The 20,381-nt window shown below is 38.4% G+C and overlaps 1 protein-coding gene across 1 annotated transcript in view; it reads right to left on the reverse strand.

The window, feature by feature from the left end:
- The window catches only part of LOC126183413 (ADP-ribosylation factor 2), a 45,617-nt gene extending 26,660 nt beyond the window's left edge, over nt 1-18,957 (reverse strand). Inside the window, exons 1-2 of the mRNA XM_049925363.1 lie at nt 18,691-18,957; nt 4,240-4,320 (exon numbers count right to left, since the gene is read on the reverse strand). Coding sequence (XP_049781320.1) covers nt 4,240-4,320; nt 18,691-18,757 — 148 coding nt within the window. The 5' untranslated portion in view covers nt 18,758-18,957. The remainder of the gene's footprint in view (nt 1-4,239; nt 4,321-18,690) is intronic.
- Nucleotides 18,958-20,381: the final 1,424 nt, after the last annotated feature.

Consider the following 20,381-nt stretch of genomic DNA (forward strand, 5'->3'; position numbering starts at 1 on the left):
GCATTTGCTGTGTGGGCATGGGCATTGTCGTGAATCAGCAAGATCTTTGAGCCCAACTTTCCCCTGCGCTTGTTTTGTATTGCTCTTCTGAGGTTGTGCAGAGTTTGGTAATACCTTTGAGAGTTTATTGTAGTGCCTCTTTCCAGGAAATCCACAAAAATCACACCTTTTCTGTCCCAAAAGAAGAGGTAACAACGTGGTTGAAGGCAGAGGCGGCCGAATTTTACAACAAAGGAATTTCCAAGCTCGTCCATCGCTACGATAAGTGCCTTAATTTAAATGGCAACTATGTAGAAAAGTAGTATTTAAGTGTGGCTTTCATCTGTATATAATAAAAAAAATTTCCAATACGTTATTTATTTTTAATTCCAAAACGTAATGTACTTTGTGGATAACCCTCGTATTAGGCCATATACGGCAGTGGTTCCCCACAATTTTAATATCATTATGCCATTCCTATACTGCTTTTAACACTTTGAAAGACATTTTTGTACCGATTTATTCCAATTTTTCTCACTTCTAGCAGGTTTGGAATGTTTTAGCTATGGTGTCATTAGTGTAATTTGATTCCTTTGTTATGACTGATGTCATAAGCCTTACTTCTCTCAACGTCACCTACAGAAAAAATTGTTTACTTTGTACCGCATTGAACTGCCATTGTCGACTGGGCATTGATGGTGTTACAGAATGGAGTAGAAAGTGGCAAGATACTCTGCACAGATTCTAATAGATATGTTTCTCAGCTTCACCAAGTTCTTGCAATGTATTCCTTTTAATATATTGTCTTACATTGCACAGGGTGGACAAAATAAAACTACACCCAGAATATAGTCATAAGACTGACTCAAAATTGATTCTTGTTAATTAACTGGATAACTATCACACACAATGCTGAGAACTATGATTTCAATGTACCAGTCTGTTGCTTTCACATGTCAGTGCATGTTCATATGCTGCCCATTGTAGTGACTACTTCACTGTGTCATTGCATTTAAGTGAGAGGAGAACACATGTTTAGTTATCAGCTGAATGTAATACAATATGGTGCTCACAATGAAATACCACGCGTCATTGTTGACTGTTATACGAAATTAATTTGTGAAAACATTTGTGGAACTATTAGCTTAATAGTCTGACTGGTTTTGGCAAAACCTGTGTCAAGTTCTGCAATGCAAAACTTAGTGGCAAAAAGGAAAAAATAAGGTTTCTGCTGCAAATAAAAGCCACAGATATCCAAAAAGTTTTCTAACATCACAAAACATTATTCAAAGTGAAGGAAAGACTGAAACAAATTAAATTGAGGTTTCAATGTCATTTATCTGTGCAAGTAGGAATTTATAGATCTTGTCAAATCATCATCCAAAGGGACCTGCATTTGTATCCTTAGAAATTTACTGTTGTGCATGAGTCAAGGCACCCAGATGAACTTTGGCACATTGAATTCTGCTAGTGGTTTCTGAGTGAAGTGGAATTGGGACTTTTGGACCTTCAGTTTTTCCATTTATTCTGATGGGACCGGGTTCAGCCTGTCAGTGTATTGTGAACTTGCAGAATATGCACCACTACACATCAGAAAATCCCCATCAGTACTCTGAAGAGCCATGACAAAATCTCAAGATTGGTGTTGGGCGCACAATGTCTGGTGTCAACATCAAAAAATAACTCTTTCACCAAACTGAATTCTAAGGGGTATATCCGCAAACTGCTTAATCCACATGTGGATCAACTCTCAGTAGGTGAACAACTGGATGGATATTTGAACAATATGGAGCATCAGCACACAATGGCTTCACAACCTTGTCACAAGTACCTGAGGTGTTGACAGTGAGGAAACGGACAACCAGAAAAGACACTGTAATCTCCTGGCCACCTTTACCTGATCTCTCTCCGTGTTTTTCACCTTTGGGGCAAACAAAGGTCATATTTACCCAAATAATCCCCACACACTGGAAGGGCTACAGCAAAACACTGAAAAACTACTGCTTTTATCCCTCAGGCAGGGCTGCTACACGTGTCTCGAAGTTGGACAAATAAAGTACAGTGCTGCATTGGCATTCCAGGGAAGGATAGGGAAGGAAGTCTGTCATTCCCTTTAAAAGGAACCATCTCGACATTTGTTTGAAGCAATTTAGGGAAATCATGGAGAACCTAAATCAGGATGGTCGGTTGCAGGTTTGAACCATCGTCCTCTTGAATGCGAGTCCAGTGTGCTAACCATTGGGCCACCTTGCTCGGTAACGTTCAATTCAGCATCACTTTAGCTGTAAATATTTTGCAGGCCAATTTTATTTTTCCCATCATGTATGTTTCACGCCACAGATCTGATGATGGTGTTCTCCCAAAATGCATCACATGATTATAAATAACATTATTTTGTCAGTTGGGGTGTTTTACGATTTACTGCCAATGTGGTTGCAGATCTTAGAGGATTTTTGTCGAAAGTGAAAAGGACAGCCATAGTCACTAAATAAATGTTGTTGGGATTTTAAAACCATTCCTTTCAGGAGTACACTACTTACATTAAAGGTAAAGATGTTAAATATGTACTGTGTGGTTAGGTATGCAGTAATGTACCCTACTCGCCATTAAAATTGCTACACCACGAAGATGATGGGCTACAGAAATTTAACCGACAGGAAGAAGATGCTGTAATATGCAAATGATTAGCTTTTCAGAGCATTCACACAAGGTTCGCATCGGTGGCAACGCCTACAACATGCTGACATGAGGAAAGTTTCCAACCGATTTCTCACACACAAACAGCAGTTGACTGGCGTTGCCTGGTGAAACTTTGTTGTGATGAGAAATGCATACCATCATGTTTCCAACTTTGATAAAGGTCGGACTGTAGTCTATCGCGATTGCGGTTTATCTTATCACAACATTTCTGCTCGCGTTGGTCGAGATCCAATGACTGTTAGCAGAATATGGAATCGATGGGTTCAGGAGGGTAATACGGAACGCCCTGCTGGATCCCAACGGCCTCGTATCACTGGCAGTTGAGATGACAGGCATCTTATCTGCATGGTTGTAACAGATCGTGCAGCCACGTCTCGATCCCTGAGTCAACAGATGGGGACGTTTGCAAGACGACAACCATCTGCACGAACAGTTCAACAACGTTTGCACCAGCATGAACTACCAGTTCGGAGACGATGGCTGCAGTTACCCTTGACGCTGCATCACAGACAGGAGCGCCTGCGATGGTGTACTCAATGACGAACCTGGGTGCATGAATAGCAAAACATTTTTTCGGATGAATCCAGGTTCTGTTTACAGCATCATGATGGTGGCATTGGTGTTTGGCTACATCGTGGTGAATGCACATTGGAAGCATGTATTCGTCATCACCATGCTGGTGTATCACCCGGCGTGATGGTATGGGGTGCCATTAGTTACATGTCTCTGTCACCTCTTGTTCGCATTGACGGTACTTTAAACAGTGGATGTTACATTTCAGATGTGTTACGACCCGTGGCTCTACCCTTCATTCAATCCCTGCGAAACCCTACATTTCAGCAGGATAATGTACAACCCCATGTTGCAGGTCTTGTACAGGCCTTTCGGGATACAGGAAATGTTTAACTGCTGCCCTGGCCAGCACATTCTCCAGATCTCTCACCAATTGAAAACGTCTGGTCAATGGTGGCCGAGCAACTAACTCGTCACAATACGCCAGTCACCATTCTTGATGAACTGTGGAATCTTGTTGAAGCTGCATGGGCAGCTCTACCTGCACACGCCATCCAAGCTCTGTTTGACTCAATGCCCAGGCGTATGAAGGCCGTTATTACGGACAGAGGTGGTTGTTTTGAGTACTGGTTTCTCAGGGTCTATGCACCCAAATTGCGTGAAAATGTAATCACATGTCAGTTCTAGTAAAATATATTTGTCCAATGAATACCCGTTTACCATCTGCATTTCTTCTTGGTGTAGCAATTTTAATGGCCAGTAGTGAAACTTGGCCTTAATTCCACATGAGCATTATTCCCGATGTACCAACATTGCCAGTAAGTAAGTGTGTCCATCAGTAGTGCAACACTGAGTAGCAGCACAATTTACAATAGTGTTAAGTATCATTAAATTTAACGCCTGTTAAGTGTTTCCATTTTGTTTGAATCCCAACACAAATCAAAATGAATCTTTTGAATGCTACTGATAACTAAGACGTGTTTTCATATACTGCAAGAAAATACATTGTTGCAAGAGCAACATAAGTTAGGAACAAGTAGTACGTACCAATAGTTGGAATGGTAGTGACGATTTCACCAAGCTTTAACTTGTACAATATCGTTGTTTTTCCTGCGGCATCAAGTCCGACTGTAACACAATAATTAAACAAATGAGCTGAAATTGTCAGTCAGTCACATGTGACTATGCAATATATCAGGTGAAATATAAGCAGATATACTTCTGTTTACAAGAAAATTTTAATTAATAAACTGGTTGTGTGTCTGTATAACAATCACATTTCACATAAAATCATAGTGAGCTAATTACTTTTCTGTTCAGTGTTTCATTTTCTGAAGAAGGCTTTGGTCAAAAGCTAAATGTGTACAAGTCTTTTCGTTGTGCCTGCCTGCAACTCAATAGCAATCTATCTTCTGGTTCTTTTGGTTAAGTTACTGTTTAAATGAGTCAAACCGAGACTTTCTTCGCATGGTGAACACTTGTAATAAAAAGTTGATGAGACTAAATATTTACAACTAACAGTATTGAAGTAGACTCTTAGGTACATTTGAATTGACTTTTTTTTATCATTTCCAGTAAAGGTAACTTTAACAACTGACAGCTGCCATTTTATTGGGACCTCGGTCTTCATATAAAAACATTTCACTTTTCATTTGCCATGTAAAGCTAAAGCACTGGTCAGGTCACTCTTGAAGTCTAAAAATAAAGATGTGTAGAAAATGCTGAGGGAAGGTTCAGCCATTTAATCTGAACAGTTTCCTTCCTTGAGAAGTATTGCCAGCTTTCCTTTGTGAATCGTGAATGTGAAAAAGTTTCAGTATAGCCAACTGTAATGAGTAAATGTAGATTATACTACAATGAGAGAACATGTAGTGTGTGTGTGTGTGTGTGTGTGTGTGTGTGTGTGTGTGTGTGTAACCTGCTGCTAGTACATGCAATATTCCTCTCAATCTGGCAGACACATCAATAACAACAAGGGCTTACATCCTCATTACACAATGCAATATAAGGCGGTTACAATATGAAACAGGGCACTTGCACGCAATCTGGTAACAGGAATGATACCCTACCATCCATCATTCCTATGCCAATCAAAGTCTGGAGGCAACCATTTCTTCTTCCATCAACCATATCTGAATAGTCACTTTGGGATGAGATGAAAAAATATTGTGCAATCTAAATCCAAGTGTGACGAAATGGAATCAAATTCCTTCCCAAATTCACAGAAATCTGTCTCTTCCAAACAGAAATAGCCAAAATCAATGCTAGTAACCAAAGCAGATGTTCAAAAAAGGTGAGATATACATCAGTGTTTTCCAGTTTTCATGCATCCATATTTCTGATGGAATGCAGCTGTTAATTATTATTTTGATTGTTGAACTTAAGCTACCAATGTACGATCGGTTATCATCATTCGTGTAGCCTGAACTAATGCTAGTTTATGAGGGTACAAAACTAGTGGTGAGCAAATTGGGACCCGAGTTAAATTTTACAACTGTGCAGTAGGCATGCTGTAGTTTCCATTAATTCTCAGAACTGTACTAGCATGCATTCTGTTGCAAACATGGATCTGTATGGTTTGCTACTTTGTAATGCAATCAGTGAAATCTTTCACATGAAGAAGAAACTGAATGATAGCAATTGTCACACATGACCAATCAATAGTGTTATTCAAGTACTGTAGCTGCAAGTGCAATTTTGTAATTATGAACGTTGTAAAAAGCAAAATTGGTTTCACAGCTGAGCACATCCCAGTTGCTGAATTTCCACTGGTAAAATGAAGTAACTTCAACAGTAACAGCTAAGATCAATTGATACACAAACTGTTGAAGGCAACATACGTGTAATGCTGGTAAAATGGCTACTGGAAAGGCTATTTCAAGTCTAGTCTTTTAACTGAACATTTTTAGCTGTGAAATAATGGAGTTTCATAATTATATTTTCAGCCACTGAAGTGTGAGGCAGAGATGAGATTTTATATTGATTTCACATGCATCATTAATTAAACCCACTAATGAGAAATGGGTATTGTTCATGTGTGTTTGGATTGTAGGGCTACATAAAATTTTATTCTCTCTTCACAGATGAAGCAAATGAAAGGGAAGATAACATAAATGGAGAGCAAGCTTAAGACATTTTTGCACCCAGATCAAATTAAGTACTTGGAAATATTTTCTGAATCAAATAATGACACTAAGATTTGCTCTAAACGTGAAATGCACTGTTGGTACAAAGTGTTGTGAATTTGTAAGGAGCATCAATTATGCACTGCCATCAGCAAGACCACTGAGGAGGACTGAAGCCTGCAAGTTTGCACCTGATATTCTGCATATTATTGAGTGGTCAAGTGAGAAGTTCCAATCTGAAGATGTGCAACGAAAACTGAGTGTACAGTCATTGGATGAAATGTCCACGGGGTCTTTTGTTCAATACGACAAAGGTTTAAAAAGATATATGGAATTTGTGATTGAAGAGTTACGCAGTCCATCAGAGCTGCAGCTTGCTAGCCATGCTTTAGTTTTTGTGGTATGAGGTTTAACAGTGCAATGAAAGCAGGTTGTGGCACATTTTTTTACTGGGAACCCTAAAGACCCACATAAACTTTGGAACACCCTGTGGAAAGCAATCAAATATTTGTATAGTGAAGGTATAGTAGTCAAGTGTTTTTAATGTGATACAGGTACTATCGATGTTGGCATGTGGAGAATTATTAATTCAATTCCGAACCAGGTGAAACACTCGTGTGTCTACAGAGAATTTGTATTTTGCTGCTGGTGTACCTCACATTTTAAAGAACATTACAAATTGTTTGTTGTCACAAAACAAAAATACTTTGAGTCACAACATTGTTTCACTGAGAGATGTAGAAACTTTAGTCAGACTTCAGGGTTGGGGTGTACCTGTACTGGTTCAAAGTTTGTCAGCTATAGAGATTAATTTGAAATGACTGGAGTTCCAGTGGTTAGGAACTACTTCAAATTTTGTAGTCCTGTCTTCCTCAGTTGCTTTTAATATTACGGTATATTGACAATTTTTACATTTGGACCATCTAACATTGAAACTGTAAGTAGAATTTAAAATATTACTGCATCATAAAATAACCACCAACCAGAACTGTTTATAACCTTTACATACATTGCCTCAAAATGTAAACTAAATAGTAAAAATATGTAAATATTCCAGGCCACTGAAGATGCCTTGCAGAGAATAAAGACTAAACACATATGGCACGAAAATTTTGTTTCATTCAGTTGTCGGTAGATGGTCCAAAAGTAAAAATTATAAATACACCATAAAAGACTAGACACTTGTTAAATCATAATGTGGCTTCAGCTTTACAAATGATGCATTAGCAGGACTTACTCCGAAATAGGTTCTAATAATTTCATTTATTAATAATTTTATTAAGTGGTATGAAATAACTAAGTAGAAATAAAGTAGAATTTCTCTGTAGGAACAGTTCAGACAAGATGGTACACTTGAGAGAGACACTGAGTTGCAGCAGCAAGAAGCTGTGGAAACCAATATAAGCTGGACTTCAAATTTCTACTAGAACAGCTATGGAATTGTTTGAGGGTTTATATTCCAAGAGCTTAACTACCCGTTAACTAGTAAGAACACTTGTTTTCAAAAGTCCATGAAACTAGTAATATTCATCTTACACCAGTAAAACTAAGACATGTAATCAGGATAGTAAGCATTGCACAGTATTCACATCTACCATAGTCATTGTCATATGATGTGAATGATTTTAATAAATTAATTTACCTGATCCTCATTTCTTTTTCTGTGATAACCAATACCATCTATAACAGAGCTCATATTTTTATAATTTAAACTGCACATAATTTGTTAGTAGTATTCAGGGTTGAGAAAAACCTGGATATTTTAAAAAGCACACAGTGGGTAATATTTTTGCATTATGATTTAACAGTTCAATTTAAATTTCTATGATTAATTTATTCAAAACACTAACCCATTCTTATGAATACTTTATTAGTGCCCCATTTATTGTCCTGCCAGCACTGTATCCCTTGAGAGAATCTTCTCCACGTATGGCCTGTTTGGTCAAAATTAAGAAATAATTTAGGAGAGAAAAGACCAGTGAAACGGGCAAAAAGATCTATAAATTTATGCATTCCTCCAACAAGGAGTAAACTGTATTTTACAGTCAGTATGATTCTACATAAAGTTAGAGTTTTTTCTGGAAGTGTAAATGTTATTTAACTGTGTTTCGTATATTGCAAAAAGCTTAAGATTTTGTATGTTGATTAAATTTTTATAATAAAACATAGTTGGGATTTTGGTGTCTAAGCAGGTTTTTAAAAGACACTTTTTTTTTTAGTTTGGTTAAATTACAACAACTTTGGTAGCAGTTGTCTTCAATAAACTGATTTGTTTCATCTGCTCCTTATGCTTGTGGGTGACACTTTTGGCCATAAATGTAGTTTTTCTGTAATTAATGTGGCAGTAATACCACAGCATAATATAGTACACTGAGACTCTGCTATTTTCAGATTTGAAACACAGCTCGCTGGAACATAAAGGATGTCAGTATGTGTTTCCAGTATACTTGTTTTGGCTGAAACAGACAAAAAAGTTACTGCTTATGTATGAACCAATGATTTTTGCAATCTCTCTAACAGTTATGTTGGGAAAACGCATGCCTGCTGGAGGATTATGCAATGCTGGCCAAAGTCAATCCATCTACTTTTGATGGTCCATTTCTAGTCCCTGTGTTTTCTGCTACAATTTCCTGGCACAAGATACTTTGATCCTAGAGGTTAGCTACCTTTTCTCTGGGCTTCAACTGAAAGAACTGTATTCATGGTGATGTAAAAATATTTTCAAGAGATAAATGTATTTCCCATGTAAGTGTCAACTCCGTAAGCTTTTAGACTGGCATGAGTAAAGATTTATGCCAGAACTGAACTATTCAAGGTTGGAAGTGCTGCTCAAGTAACTACTAATCTCTAGTCTTCTATGTTGTTTTGAACTGTGGATAATTTTGTGCATTGTTAGACAACATATTACTTTGCCACAACAAATGGATTTTTATCTGACCAACTGTTAAAATTACAAATCTCAAACAGCAACAATTACAGCAGTTACGACTGATGACCTTAGCAGTTAAGTCCCATAAGATTTCACATTTCATACAGCAGTTACATTAGTCATCTCCAGGAGATGTAAGCCTGATACCACATTGTTATTTGGGATTGTCTGTTAATAAACATTCTGGGTAAAACTGAATTCATAAAATCTATTTCCAATTTTATTAAATACACCATGATCATGAACCTCACCATTTATCAAAAATACTGAATTAACTGAAATGTTTCATCAAATGTCCCGGTACTGAAAGACCAGATAAGTTATAGCTTCTTGTGCTGTCACCAGTATTACATGACAAATTGCAGTTCCACTGCTATTCCTTAAAGGTGCAAACAAGTGTCGTTCTCTACTTGGAACTTTTGTAAAGTTATAATGTACAATTTTTCCCTTAAAAGTGCACACTGAAACAAATATTTTCATTATTACTGGAAATTTTTTTATTGTTAACTTTTTTATTCCTTATCGCTCCATCAGTTGAAATACTGATTTGGTTTGAAGCAGTGGAAGGTAAAATTACGACAAAGTATGCTACAGAGAATGTGGCCACATTGATTCTTTTTGCAATTTGTGTGATGTTTGGGTAATGCTTCGTACAGTAAATTGCCTCTCGCACTGAAAGGAAAAAGGCCTTTTCATTAACGAAATTCTGCTTGTCCCAAAGGTATCTGGGGAACAAAAAGCTGTATGTTTTGCTTAAAATAGTAGGTAACCCTTCCCTGCCTTTCAATCATTTAAGCACAAGCATAAGGGGGTGATGTGGATGGAATATCCTGTCTAGTGAGCTTTTCTGGCCAGTTTGTTTCACCTGCCAGCATATGAAATGGCACAAATTTGCAGGTGATGAGTTACTAGTGATTTTCACGTGATGCATTACACAGTTTCTGTTTGAAATGTTTATTGTTCCATCAGGATACGGTAAAGATTAAAATGTCACGAAAACCAAGTTAAACGCAAGATTTTTTTAATATCCTCAACACTAATTGTTAGTAAATGACTCACATACCTAAATAACTTTCGCTACATAACGACAATACTAATAGTAAGACGGGTCGACAGAAGCGTCCGATCCCACGCGTCGGCTTTGACCCGTGACGTAAGGGTGTTGTGTGTGACGTCATGATGGCGCGGAGTTTGGTTTGAGTGTGGCTGTCTCCAGTTGTTTTATCTTATTTTGTTTACTTTTCTGATCTGTTCGTTCTATCCCGTGAGATTTTTTTTTTTAAAAAGACAAAAAACACTAATCAGCTACTGAAGCATCTTTATCTTCTATGTGTTGCAGGGGTTACGACCCCTGGGGAGGTGAGTGGGTATTCATGCATGGCTGTCTTCACTTACACGTTGTAGCTACGCAAGGCGTCTAAATTTGTTTATATTTAGTTTGCCCCCCCACCCAAAACACCCCATTTCCCGCGCTTGTCCCGTTAGTGTCATTAGGCTTCTTGTGGAAAGTGTGTGTGTGTTTTTGTTTCCGCCATATTTGTGACGTCATGGGTCAAAGCAGACAGGCGGGATTGGAAGCTTCCGTATTTCCAGTAAGACAATACTAGTAGTATGCACTACATATGTAACCATTCATCCAGATGCTTCACTAGCAGATGTGGCAGTGATGCATCAGGTTTTACTGCCAAGAATTTACATTGTGCAGGTATGAACGTTTCTGAAGGTGTACCATATTACTCAAACTAAATGAACAATTTCTGTCTTATGCATCAACATTTTATTTTGGAACTTACAAAGACAATTTCCAACTCAGAAGGTATGCAAATTAGCTTCACAACAATAAACATTTTCAAAAGCAACCGTTCTCTTCTCTAACAACATTAATACTGCGTTATCTGCTCTAGCCACAAATGGCAGCTCCACAAGGAACATTGGTGTCCAGAATTCCCCTATATAGGCCTTGGTATGAGCTATATAGATCAAGTGAAATTTCCAATACCCATTTTTCTTTTTCTGCCTCTTTCTTTAGGTTACTTCATATTGTGGTTTCATTGATTGCCAAGGTTATTGTTTGGTTGATTTTTGGATTAGTATTTGTTTTGGTTTATCTCCATTATTAGGATAGTCATATATTTAGTGCATCCACACCCAAAGCCCCCTGATCCCTGCACTTGTCCCATTAGTTTCTTGTTATTTCTGTAATGAAATATTTTTTTGTTGTATTTGTGTATGTTAACATGTGTAATGCGTGACATGGTCACCACATTGTACAAGATTTAAATACACGTATCCACCTTCTTGATGACGTCATGGGTAAAACGTGACGAGAGGTACCAGGTAGCATAATCTTCAGTATTCCCCGTTTGTGTTTTATAAATTTAATCTTCCACATAAAAATTACAGCTCTCCTGGATTCTGTCAACAAATCTAAGTCCATCATTTGCTTTACATGTAATTTAACCTCTGTCATTTCATAGTTCCACACACTGTCAATGCCACATATTTGTAAAGGTAACAGTTTTTAAATGTTAATCGTTGTTGTTGTGGTCTTCAGTCCTGAGAATGGTTTGATGCAGCTCTCCATGCTACTCTATCCTGTGCAAGCTGCTTCATCTCCCAGTACCTAGTGAAACCTACATCCTTCTGAATCTGTTTAGTGTATTCATCTCTTGGTCTCCCTCAACGATTTTTACCCTCCAATGCTAAATTTGTGATCCCTTGACGCCTCAGAACATGTCCTACCAACTGGTCCCTTCTTCTTGTCAAGTTGTGCCACAAACCCCTCTTCTATTCTATACCTCCTCATTAGTTATGTGATCTGCCCATCTAATCTTCAGCATTCTTCTGTAGCACCACATTTCGAAAGCTATTTTCTTCTTGTCCAAACTATTAATCGTCCATGTTTAACATACATGGCTACACTCCATACAAATACTTTCAGAAACTACTTCCTGACATTTAAATCTATACTCGATGTTAACAAATTTATCTTCTTCAGAAACGCTTTCCTTGCCATTGCCAGTCTACATTTTATATCCTCTCTACTTCGACCATCATCAGTTTTTTTTACTCCCCAAATAGCAAAACTCCTTTCCTACTTTAAGTGTCTCATTTCCTAATCTAATTCCCTCAGCATCACCCGACTTAATTCGACTACATTCCATTATCCTCGTTTTGCTTTTGTTGATGTTCATCTTATATCCTCCTTTCAAGACACTGTCCATTCCGTTCAACTGCTCTTTCAGGTCCTTTGCTGTCTCTGACAGCATTACAATGTCATCGGCAAACCTCAAAGTTTTTATTTCTTCTCCATGGATTTCAATACCTACTCCGAATTTTTCTTTTGTTTCCTTCACTGCTTGCTCAATATACAGATTGAATAACATCAGGGAGAGGCTACAACCCTGTCTCACTCCCTTCCCAACCACTGCTTCCCTTTCGTGTCCTCCGACTCCTATAACTGCCATCTGGTTTCTGTACAAATTGTAAATAGCCTTTTGCTCCCTGTATTTTACCCCTGCCACCTTCAGAATTTGAAAGAGAGTATTCCAGTCAACATTGTCAAAAGCTTTCTCTATGTCTACAAATGCTAGAAACATAGGTTTGCCTTTCCTTAATCTAGCTTCTAAGATAAGTCGTAGGGTCAGTATTGCCTCACATGTTGCAACATTTCTACGGAATCCAAACTGATCTTCCCCAAGGTCGGCTTCTATCAGTTTTTCCATTCGTCTGTAAAGAATCTGCGTTAGTTTTTTGCAGCTGTGACTTATTAAACTGATAGTTCGGTAATTTTCACATCTGTCAACACCTGCTTTCTTTGGGATTGGGATTATTATATTCTTCTTGAAGTCTGAGGGTATTTCGCCTGTCTCATTTATCACGCTCACCAGATGGTAGAGTTTTGTCAGGACTGGCTCTCCCAAGGCTGTCAGTAGTTCTAATGGAATGTTGTCTACTCCCAGGGCCTTGTTTCGACTCAGGTCTCTCAGTGCTCTGTCAAACTCTTCACGCAGTATCATATCTCCCATTTCATCTTCATCTACATCCTCTTCCATTTCCATAATATTGTCCTCAAGTACATCGCCCTTCTGTTACCCAAGGATTTCTAGCAGCCCCCATCTTTTTACCTACTTTATCCTCTGCTGCCTTCACTACTTCATCCCTCAAAGCTACCCATTCTTCTTCTACTACATATTTTTCCCCCATTCCTGTCAATTACTCCCTTATGCTTTCCTTGAAACTCTGTACAACCTCTGGTTCTTTCAGTTTATCCAGGTCCCATCTCCTTAAATTCCCACCTTTTTGCAGTTTCTTCAGTTTTAATGTACAGTTTATAACTAATAGATTGTGGTCAGAGTCCACATCTGACCCTGGAAATGTCTTACAATTAAAAACCTGGTTCCTAAATCTCTGTCTTACCATTATATAATCTATCTGAAACCCGTCAGTATCTCCAGGCTTCTTCCATGTATACAACCTTCTTTCATTATTCTTGAACCAAGTGTTAGCTATGATTATGTTGTGCTCTGTGCAAAATTCTACCAGACGGCTTCCTCTTTCATTTCTTCCCCCCAATTCATATTCACCTACTATGTTTCCTTCCCTCCGTTTTCCTACTACCGAATTCCCGTCACCCATGACTATTAAATTTTCATCTCCCTTCACTATCTGAATAATTTCTTTTATTTCATCATACATTTCTTCAATTTCTTCGTCATCTGCAGAGCTAGTTGGCATATAAACTTTTACTACTGTGGTAGGCGTGGGATTCGTGTCTATCTTGGCCACAATAATGCGTTCACTATGCTGTTTGTAGTAGCTTACCAACACTCCTATTTTTTTTTTTAATTCATTATTAAACCTACTCCTGCATTACCCCTATTTGATTTTGTATTTATAACCCTGTATTCGCCTGACCAAAAGTCTTGTTCCTCCTGCCACCGAACTTCACTGATTCCCACTATATCTAACTTTAACCTATCCATTTCCCTTTTTAAATTTTCTAACCTACCTGCCTGATTAAGGGATCTGACATTCCACGCTCCAATCCGTAGAACGCCAGTTTTCTTTCTCTGGATAACGACGTCATCCTGAGTAGTCCCCGCCTGGAGATCCAAATGGGGGACTATTTTACCCAAGAGGATGCCATCATCATTTACCCATACAGTAAAGCTGCATGCCCTTGGGAAAAATTACGGCCGTAGTTTCCCCTTGCAGTACCAGCAGAGCAAGGCCGTTTTGGTTAGTGTTACAAGGCCAGATCAGTCAATCATCCAGACTGTTGCCCCTGCAACTACTGAGGTTGCTGCCCCTCTTCAGGAACCACACGTTTGTCTGGCCTCTCAACAGATACCCCTCTGTTGTGGTTGCACCAATGGTAAGGCTATCTGTATCGCTGAGGCACGCAAGCCTCCCCACCAACGGCAAGGTCCATGGTTCATGGGGGGAGGAAGTGTTAATCATGAATAGCTTAAAATGACAATCATGAATAGCTTAACTCTGATTAAAACCATTTGTTATTTGCTGTTTGTCACATGGTACTGCAGTGTTACCACATTGGATGTCAAGGATCTTACAAGACCAAGCATGCTGTGAATAGAGGGAGAACAAAGTTTTGGGGACTGTGACCAGCAGTAGTTAAATGGGCCGCCAGCAGAGCTTGATAACGAATTAGACAGGTACACAACACTATCCTGACACTGAACTTAACTGATACCTTGTTACGAAGCACCGGCATTTGCAGGTGACATTCAGACTTTCTGATTGGTGGAATTAGGTTCTGTGGGATTAAGTTTCAAATATCAAGTACTTTTAATCAAACTATATTCATTAATAAACAAAAATAATCAATTTTTGAAGATCTAATGTAACTGGACAGATAAGTCTATTCACAAAGCAGCAGCAGGGGAAAAAACATACAGACATCTGGGAGCTTTCTGAGCCAGTTGCCTTTTATTCTGGAAGAAGGGCTGAAGGGGAAGAAAGAGGGGTCCATCAAAGGACTGGTGAGGTTTAGGAAATGTGGAGAGTTTGAAGAAGACTCGCAGAATCCCAGGTCAGGGAGATTTATTGCATGATGTGATGTTAAGTTTCCTCTGACCCGAGATTCTGGGCAGTTAACAAGAACTGTATTCTGACAATATCCAACTGTGTAATCAATAAAAAGCATAAAATGAAAGATGGTATAAAATGATATTTAGTAAAATTTGTTTTAATCATAATATTAAAGAAAAACATGCAAATATGAGGGTTGGAACTTTAATAGTGGCAACTATTTATTTACAGCTTGTGCAAAATAGATACATGTTTCAAAGTTTTACTGACCTTCAAGTAGTCACCAGCAATGTATATAACCAGTTGCCAGTTATTTGGAAGTCGTAGGATACTCGTAGCAGTGCCAGTTGTGTAGACAGTTTGAGCGGCGCGGTCTATTGCCCGTCAAATTTGTAGCAGTTCTGAAGCAATGCCATGAAGTGTTTCCTTCAGTTTAGAAATCTAGGGCTTATGTCAGGGGAGTGCAGCAGGTGGTATAGCACTTAAGCAGCCCCATCAGTCAAACAAATCAGTAACAGCTTTCACTGTACATGCATGAGCATTGTCCTGTAAAAGTGATGGTCAGGTCCTGCAGAAAGTGTTATCACTTCTGTCTCTATGCTGTTTATTTTTGGAATGCAACCTTGACCAGCTTCGAGACACAAGTGATGACACTTTCTGCAGGACCTGACCATCACTTTGCAGGACAATGCTCACGCACGTAGAGTGGAAGCTGTTACTGATTTGTTTGACTGATGGGGCTGCTAAGTGCTATACCACCTACTCCACTTCCCTGACTGAGTTCAACTCAATTTCTAAACTGAAAGAAACACTTCACGGCATTTGCTTCAGAACTGCTACAAATTCGTCGGGCAATAGACCGCGCCGCTCAAACTGTCTACTCAACTGACACTGCTAAGAGTATCATATGACTTCCACATTGCTGGCAACGGGTTATACACTATGCTTGTGACCACTTTGAAGGTCAGTGAAACTTTGAAACATTATCTATTTTGTAATAAATAACTAAATATAAAAGCAACACATTAATGGGCCTAATGGGTAAATGGTTAAGGACCAGATCAGCATCACCAGAAAGTCATTATCAAATGTGTACTTCAAAAGGACTTGCAAAATAAACATTAAAAAGCTGTATGGTGTATTTGACAGCCAATACATTGCTGTGCCTGTGTTCATCACCTCTGCGTAGCAACTATTTGATCTATTTGGGCTAGTAAACATATGCCACAAATAACCAAAACACAGCAAGTTCTACGAAAACTTTTATTTTGCCACCTGTGAGAAACACATCTGTGCAGCTACAGCCATACCCAACAGCAGAGCACTAACCTCTTTTTAAGACTTAATGCGATACTTATGAATTAACACATGGAAAATGAAAAATTGTAACTGGAAGAAGGAAGGTCAAAGCATAACACCATGTCAATAACAAGGAAGGTCAAAGTATAACACCATGTCATTGAGGTTGCAGAGACAGTGCCCAATCTCTGACCGGACACAGAGCAAGTCTGCAATCAGCCATAGCTTTTCCAAACTACTATTTCAACAGTCACATTAATGGATCTAGTTGTCTCAGAGAAACTCTAGACATGGCAGATATTTAAACTCCACTCCACTTGAACGACAGTCCAGTATGCAGACCACGACACCACAAAATCGCCATTAATCAAATGTGACCCTAAGTAAATTCATTTCAGATGTATAAATAAGTCATATGACAACTTCAACCTGACACTGGTTTCTCCTCCATTACATCTTCTAAATAAATATCAAATATTTTAGTGTTGAAATCAGTTGCTGCACAAATGACATTCTGAACAGGGTTAGAATGCTAGTATTATATGCCCTTTCCTACCCACCTGAGAAACAGCTCACTCCAGTTATAAGCTGACTACAGTTTAATGTGATGTTCAGATCCCAATGCTAAGTTTTTGCCCTCATCCCTCCATACACAAACAATTTAAGCCTATTTTAAGTGATAAGTGTCACCTTAACTGACAATAAAAGTCAAATAATTAAACAGAGGTGACATCACAAGCAACTAAACTTTTAGTCCCCCATTTAACAGTTCACTGGGGAAGAAAGAAAAAAAATTATAGCATATCTGAGCACATGTTCTAGTTCACAGGAAATAATATTAATAGCAATCGCAGACTTTTCTCATGCGACACAGAATTAGGAGTACAAGAGGAATATTTGAAACTAGTGGACAGGTTTGACCAGTGACTTTATGTTATTGGATGCTGTGGCATCACAGTTTGGTGCATATTTTTTACAGTTTGGTTGTTAACTATGAATACAATATCAGTGAGCCACTGTTGGAATCTGTTAACCCAAACTCTAACAATCTGTAGAGGTAAGAAACAGAACAATAATATAGTCTCTGTTGTAAGTACAGCAGGTGCCATAATGCAGTTCATTTGTGGTGAACACCAGGGAAATGCAGCCAGTCTACAGAGGTGATTGTTTGCAAAACATTCATGCAACCCACCTTACAATATTGATGTGTTTGAGACCTGTATCACATGGGTTAGAACAGGCGATGTCAAATAGATACAAAGATGTGCAGCACAAATTGCCACACATTTGTTTGACCCAAGGGGGGGAGTCACAAAGATGCTTGAAGAACTGGACAGGCATACGTTTGAATAGACAGGCAAACTATCCCATGAAAGCCTACTTAGAAAGCTCCTAGACTATCCCAAAGCTGAATTTCCAAGAAGATGGTTTGTACATGGCTGAATTACATTAATCAAATTTTGTTGTAGAAGCAAGACTTAAAATTAAAATAATCAGTTTAATAATGTCAAGCACATAGCAACATTTTCTGAGTGAAATGAACTTTCATTTGTAAACCGGCATTTACCACAACCTCATTCCTTGATCAGTACTTGAAGCATGTAAAAAAGTTTTCTTGTATAACCATTGTCAAACACAATCATAACGAACAGAAAACTGACATCAGACGACTGAGGATGTGGTAAAGCTACAAAATACCAAAGGAAACAACAGTATAACACGAGTCACACGATATGGAACACGTAATCATAAATACCAAAACGATACAAATTCCAACAGCCAAGCATTAACTCGGCGGAATTTCGGTGGATACAAAGGGCAAACTACGACGAACACTTAGAAAGCACCTGAGTACTGCTGAAAACATTACCACTATACAAACAAGAATCAAAGCAAATGCACTGGCAAGTGAAGTATTACATTCCATGACAGAAATACAGAGGTTTTTCTGTTACACACGTAAGATAGGGCAAGCGACCAAAAACAGGCTACGACAGAAAACTTCAATAGGGAGTCAGCATATCAAAATATGAAGATCCACTGTATCACAATGAGTGTGTGTGCACTTTTAACATCACATTATAGCCTTACCCATCAAAATTCTCATCTGCTTCTTCCCAAAGAGTCTTGTCAAAACACTTGATATTGTCAGTCCCATGATTGTAATGATATATTAAAATCGAACTCGTATTCCGTAAATACTGTTACACAGTACTTATTCTTTAACACTTGTGCAGCATTAAAGCCAAGAATTAACAAACACGTGCCACGTCAAGTTGAAACTACAAATCTGTTGTCGTTAACGTCATCGGCTTCAAAGAGCTTGCACTGTTTGAGAAAAATTTGTTGCCCAACCCACAAGGTGCTGGCCGTCTCAAAGATTATCAGTACAAGATATAGCGCAATAACTGAAACATTTCCAATGTGCAACTAATTTGGCGCTTCTTAAGTGGCGACAGAGAAACTACTTAGAGCCAAATTCCATTGTCGTTGCTCGAGTGATGCAACTTCTCGCCATTTCACTAAAAATTAATAGCTTTTAATTTTCTAACACCACGAGCCTTTGCAGCTATTAAGTGGCGTCGCTGTAAATTCTTACGCTTTCAGAATGCTTTTCCATTTCTTATGTCAGTATTCCAAAATAATGTAATGCAAGAGAAATAATATCAGATGGGTAAATATTTGATTTTTAATTACTGTAGACGTGAACAATCCTTAAAAGTGAGATAATATGTTGTATGTAACCATTTCAGCAATGATGACAAGACACTAACAAAGCATACTTTTACATTAGTATTCCTTTTTCTGTAAATCGTTTACAAACTTGCAGACTACTATGAGCTTTGTCATCCCTCCTAAGGTAGGTTCACACACGCAACAAAAGTGTCGCACTGCTAGTGACATACTGCAGTTGCATGAGTGACCCCGCAGTTTCCAGTGCCGCAACTTAAAGAATCGCCAGTTTTGTTATGCCACAGCTAAAGGTCTGGATTTCATTATAATTTCTCTGGATTGTAAGGTGTACCCGGCAGCAGATATAGATTCAGACCACAATTCAGTGGTGATGAAGATCAGGCTGAAGTTTAAGATATTATTCAGGAAGAATCAACAGCTTGCGGAAAGAAATCTGATACGGAAGTACTTAGGAACGATGAGATCTGCTGGAAGTTCTCTAAGGCTATAGATACAGCAATAAGTAATAGCCCAGTAAGCAGTACAGTTGAAGAGGAATGGACATCTATAAAAAGAGTAATCACAGAAGCTGGAAAGAAAAACATAGGTACAAAGAAGGTAACTACAAAGAAGCCATGGGAAACAGAAGAAATACTTCGGTTAATCGACGAAAGAAAATGGTACAAAAATGCTCAGGTATATTCAGGAATACAGAAATATAAGTCGCTGAGGGAAATAAATAGGAAGTGCAGGGAAGCTAATATTAAATGGCTGCAGGAATAATGTGAAGAAATCGAGAAAGAAATGATTGTCGGAAGGACTGACTCAGCATATTGGAAAGTAAAGACATCATACGGTGAAATCAGAAGCATGGGTGATTACGTTAAGGGCGCAATGGGAATTCCACTGTTAAATGCAGAGGAGAGTGCCAATATGTGGAAAAGTTACATTAAGGACCTCTATCAGGGGGAAGATTTGTTTGATGTGATAGAAGAAGAAACAGGGGTCGATTTAGAAGAGATAGGGGATCGAGTATTAGAAACAGAATTTAAGAAACCTTTGGAGGACTTAAGATAAAATAAGGCAGAAGGGATAGACAACATTCCATC

The sequence above is a fragment of the Schistocerca cancellata genome, chromosome 4 (assembly GCF_023864275.1).
Source record: "Schistocerca cancellata isolate TAMUIC-IGC-003103 chromosome 4, iqSchCanc2.1, whole genome shotgun sequence".
Taxonomy (NCBI): Eukaryota; Metazoa; Arthropoda; class Insecta; order Orthoptera; family Acrididae; genus Schistocerca; species Schistocerca cancellata.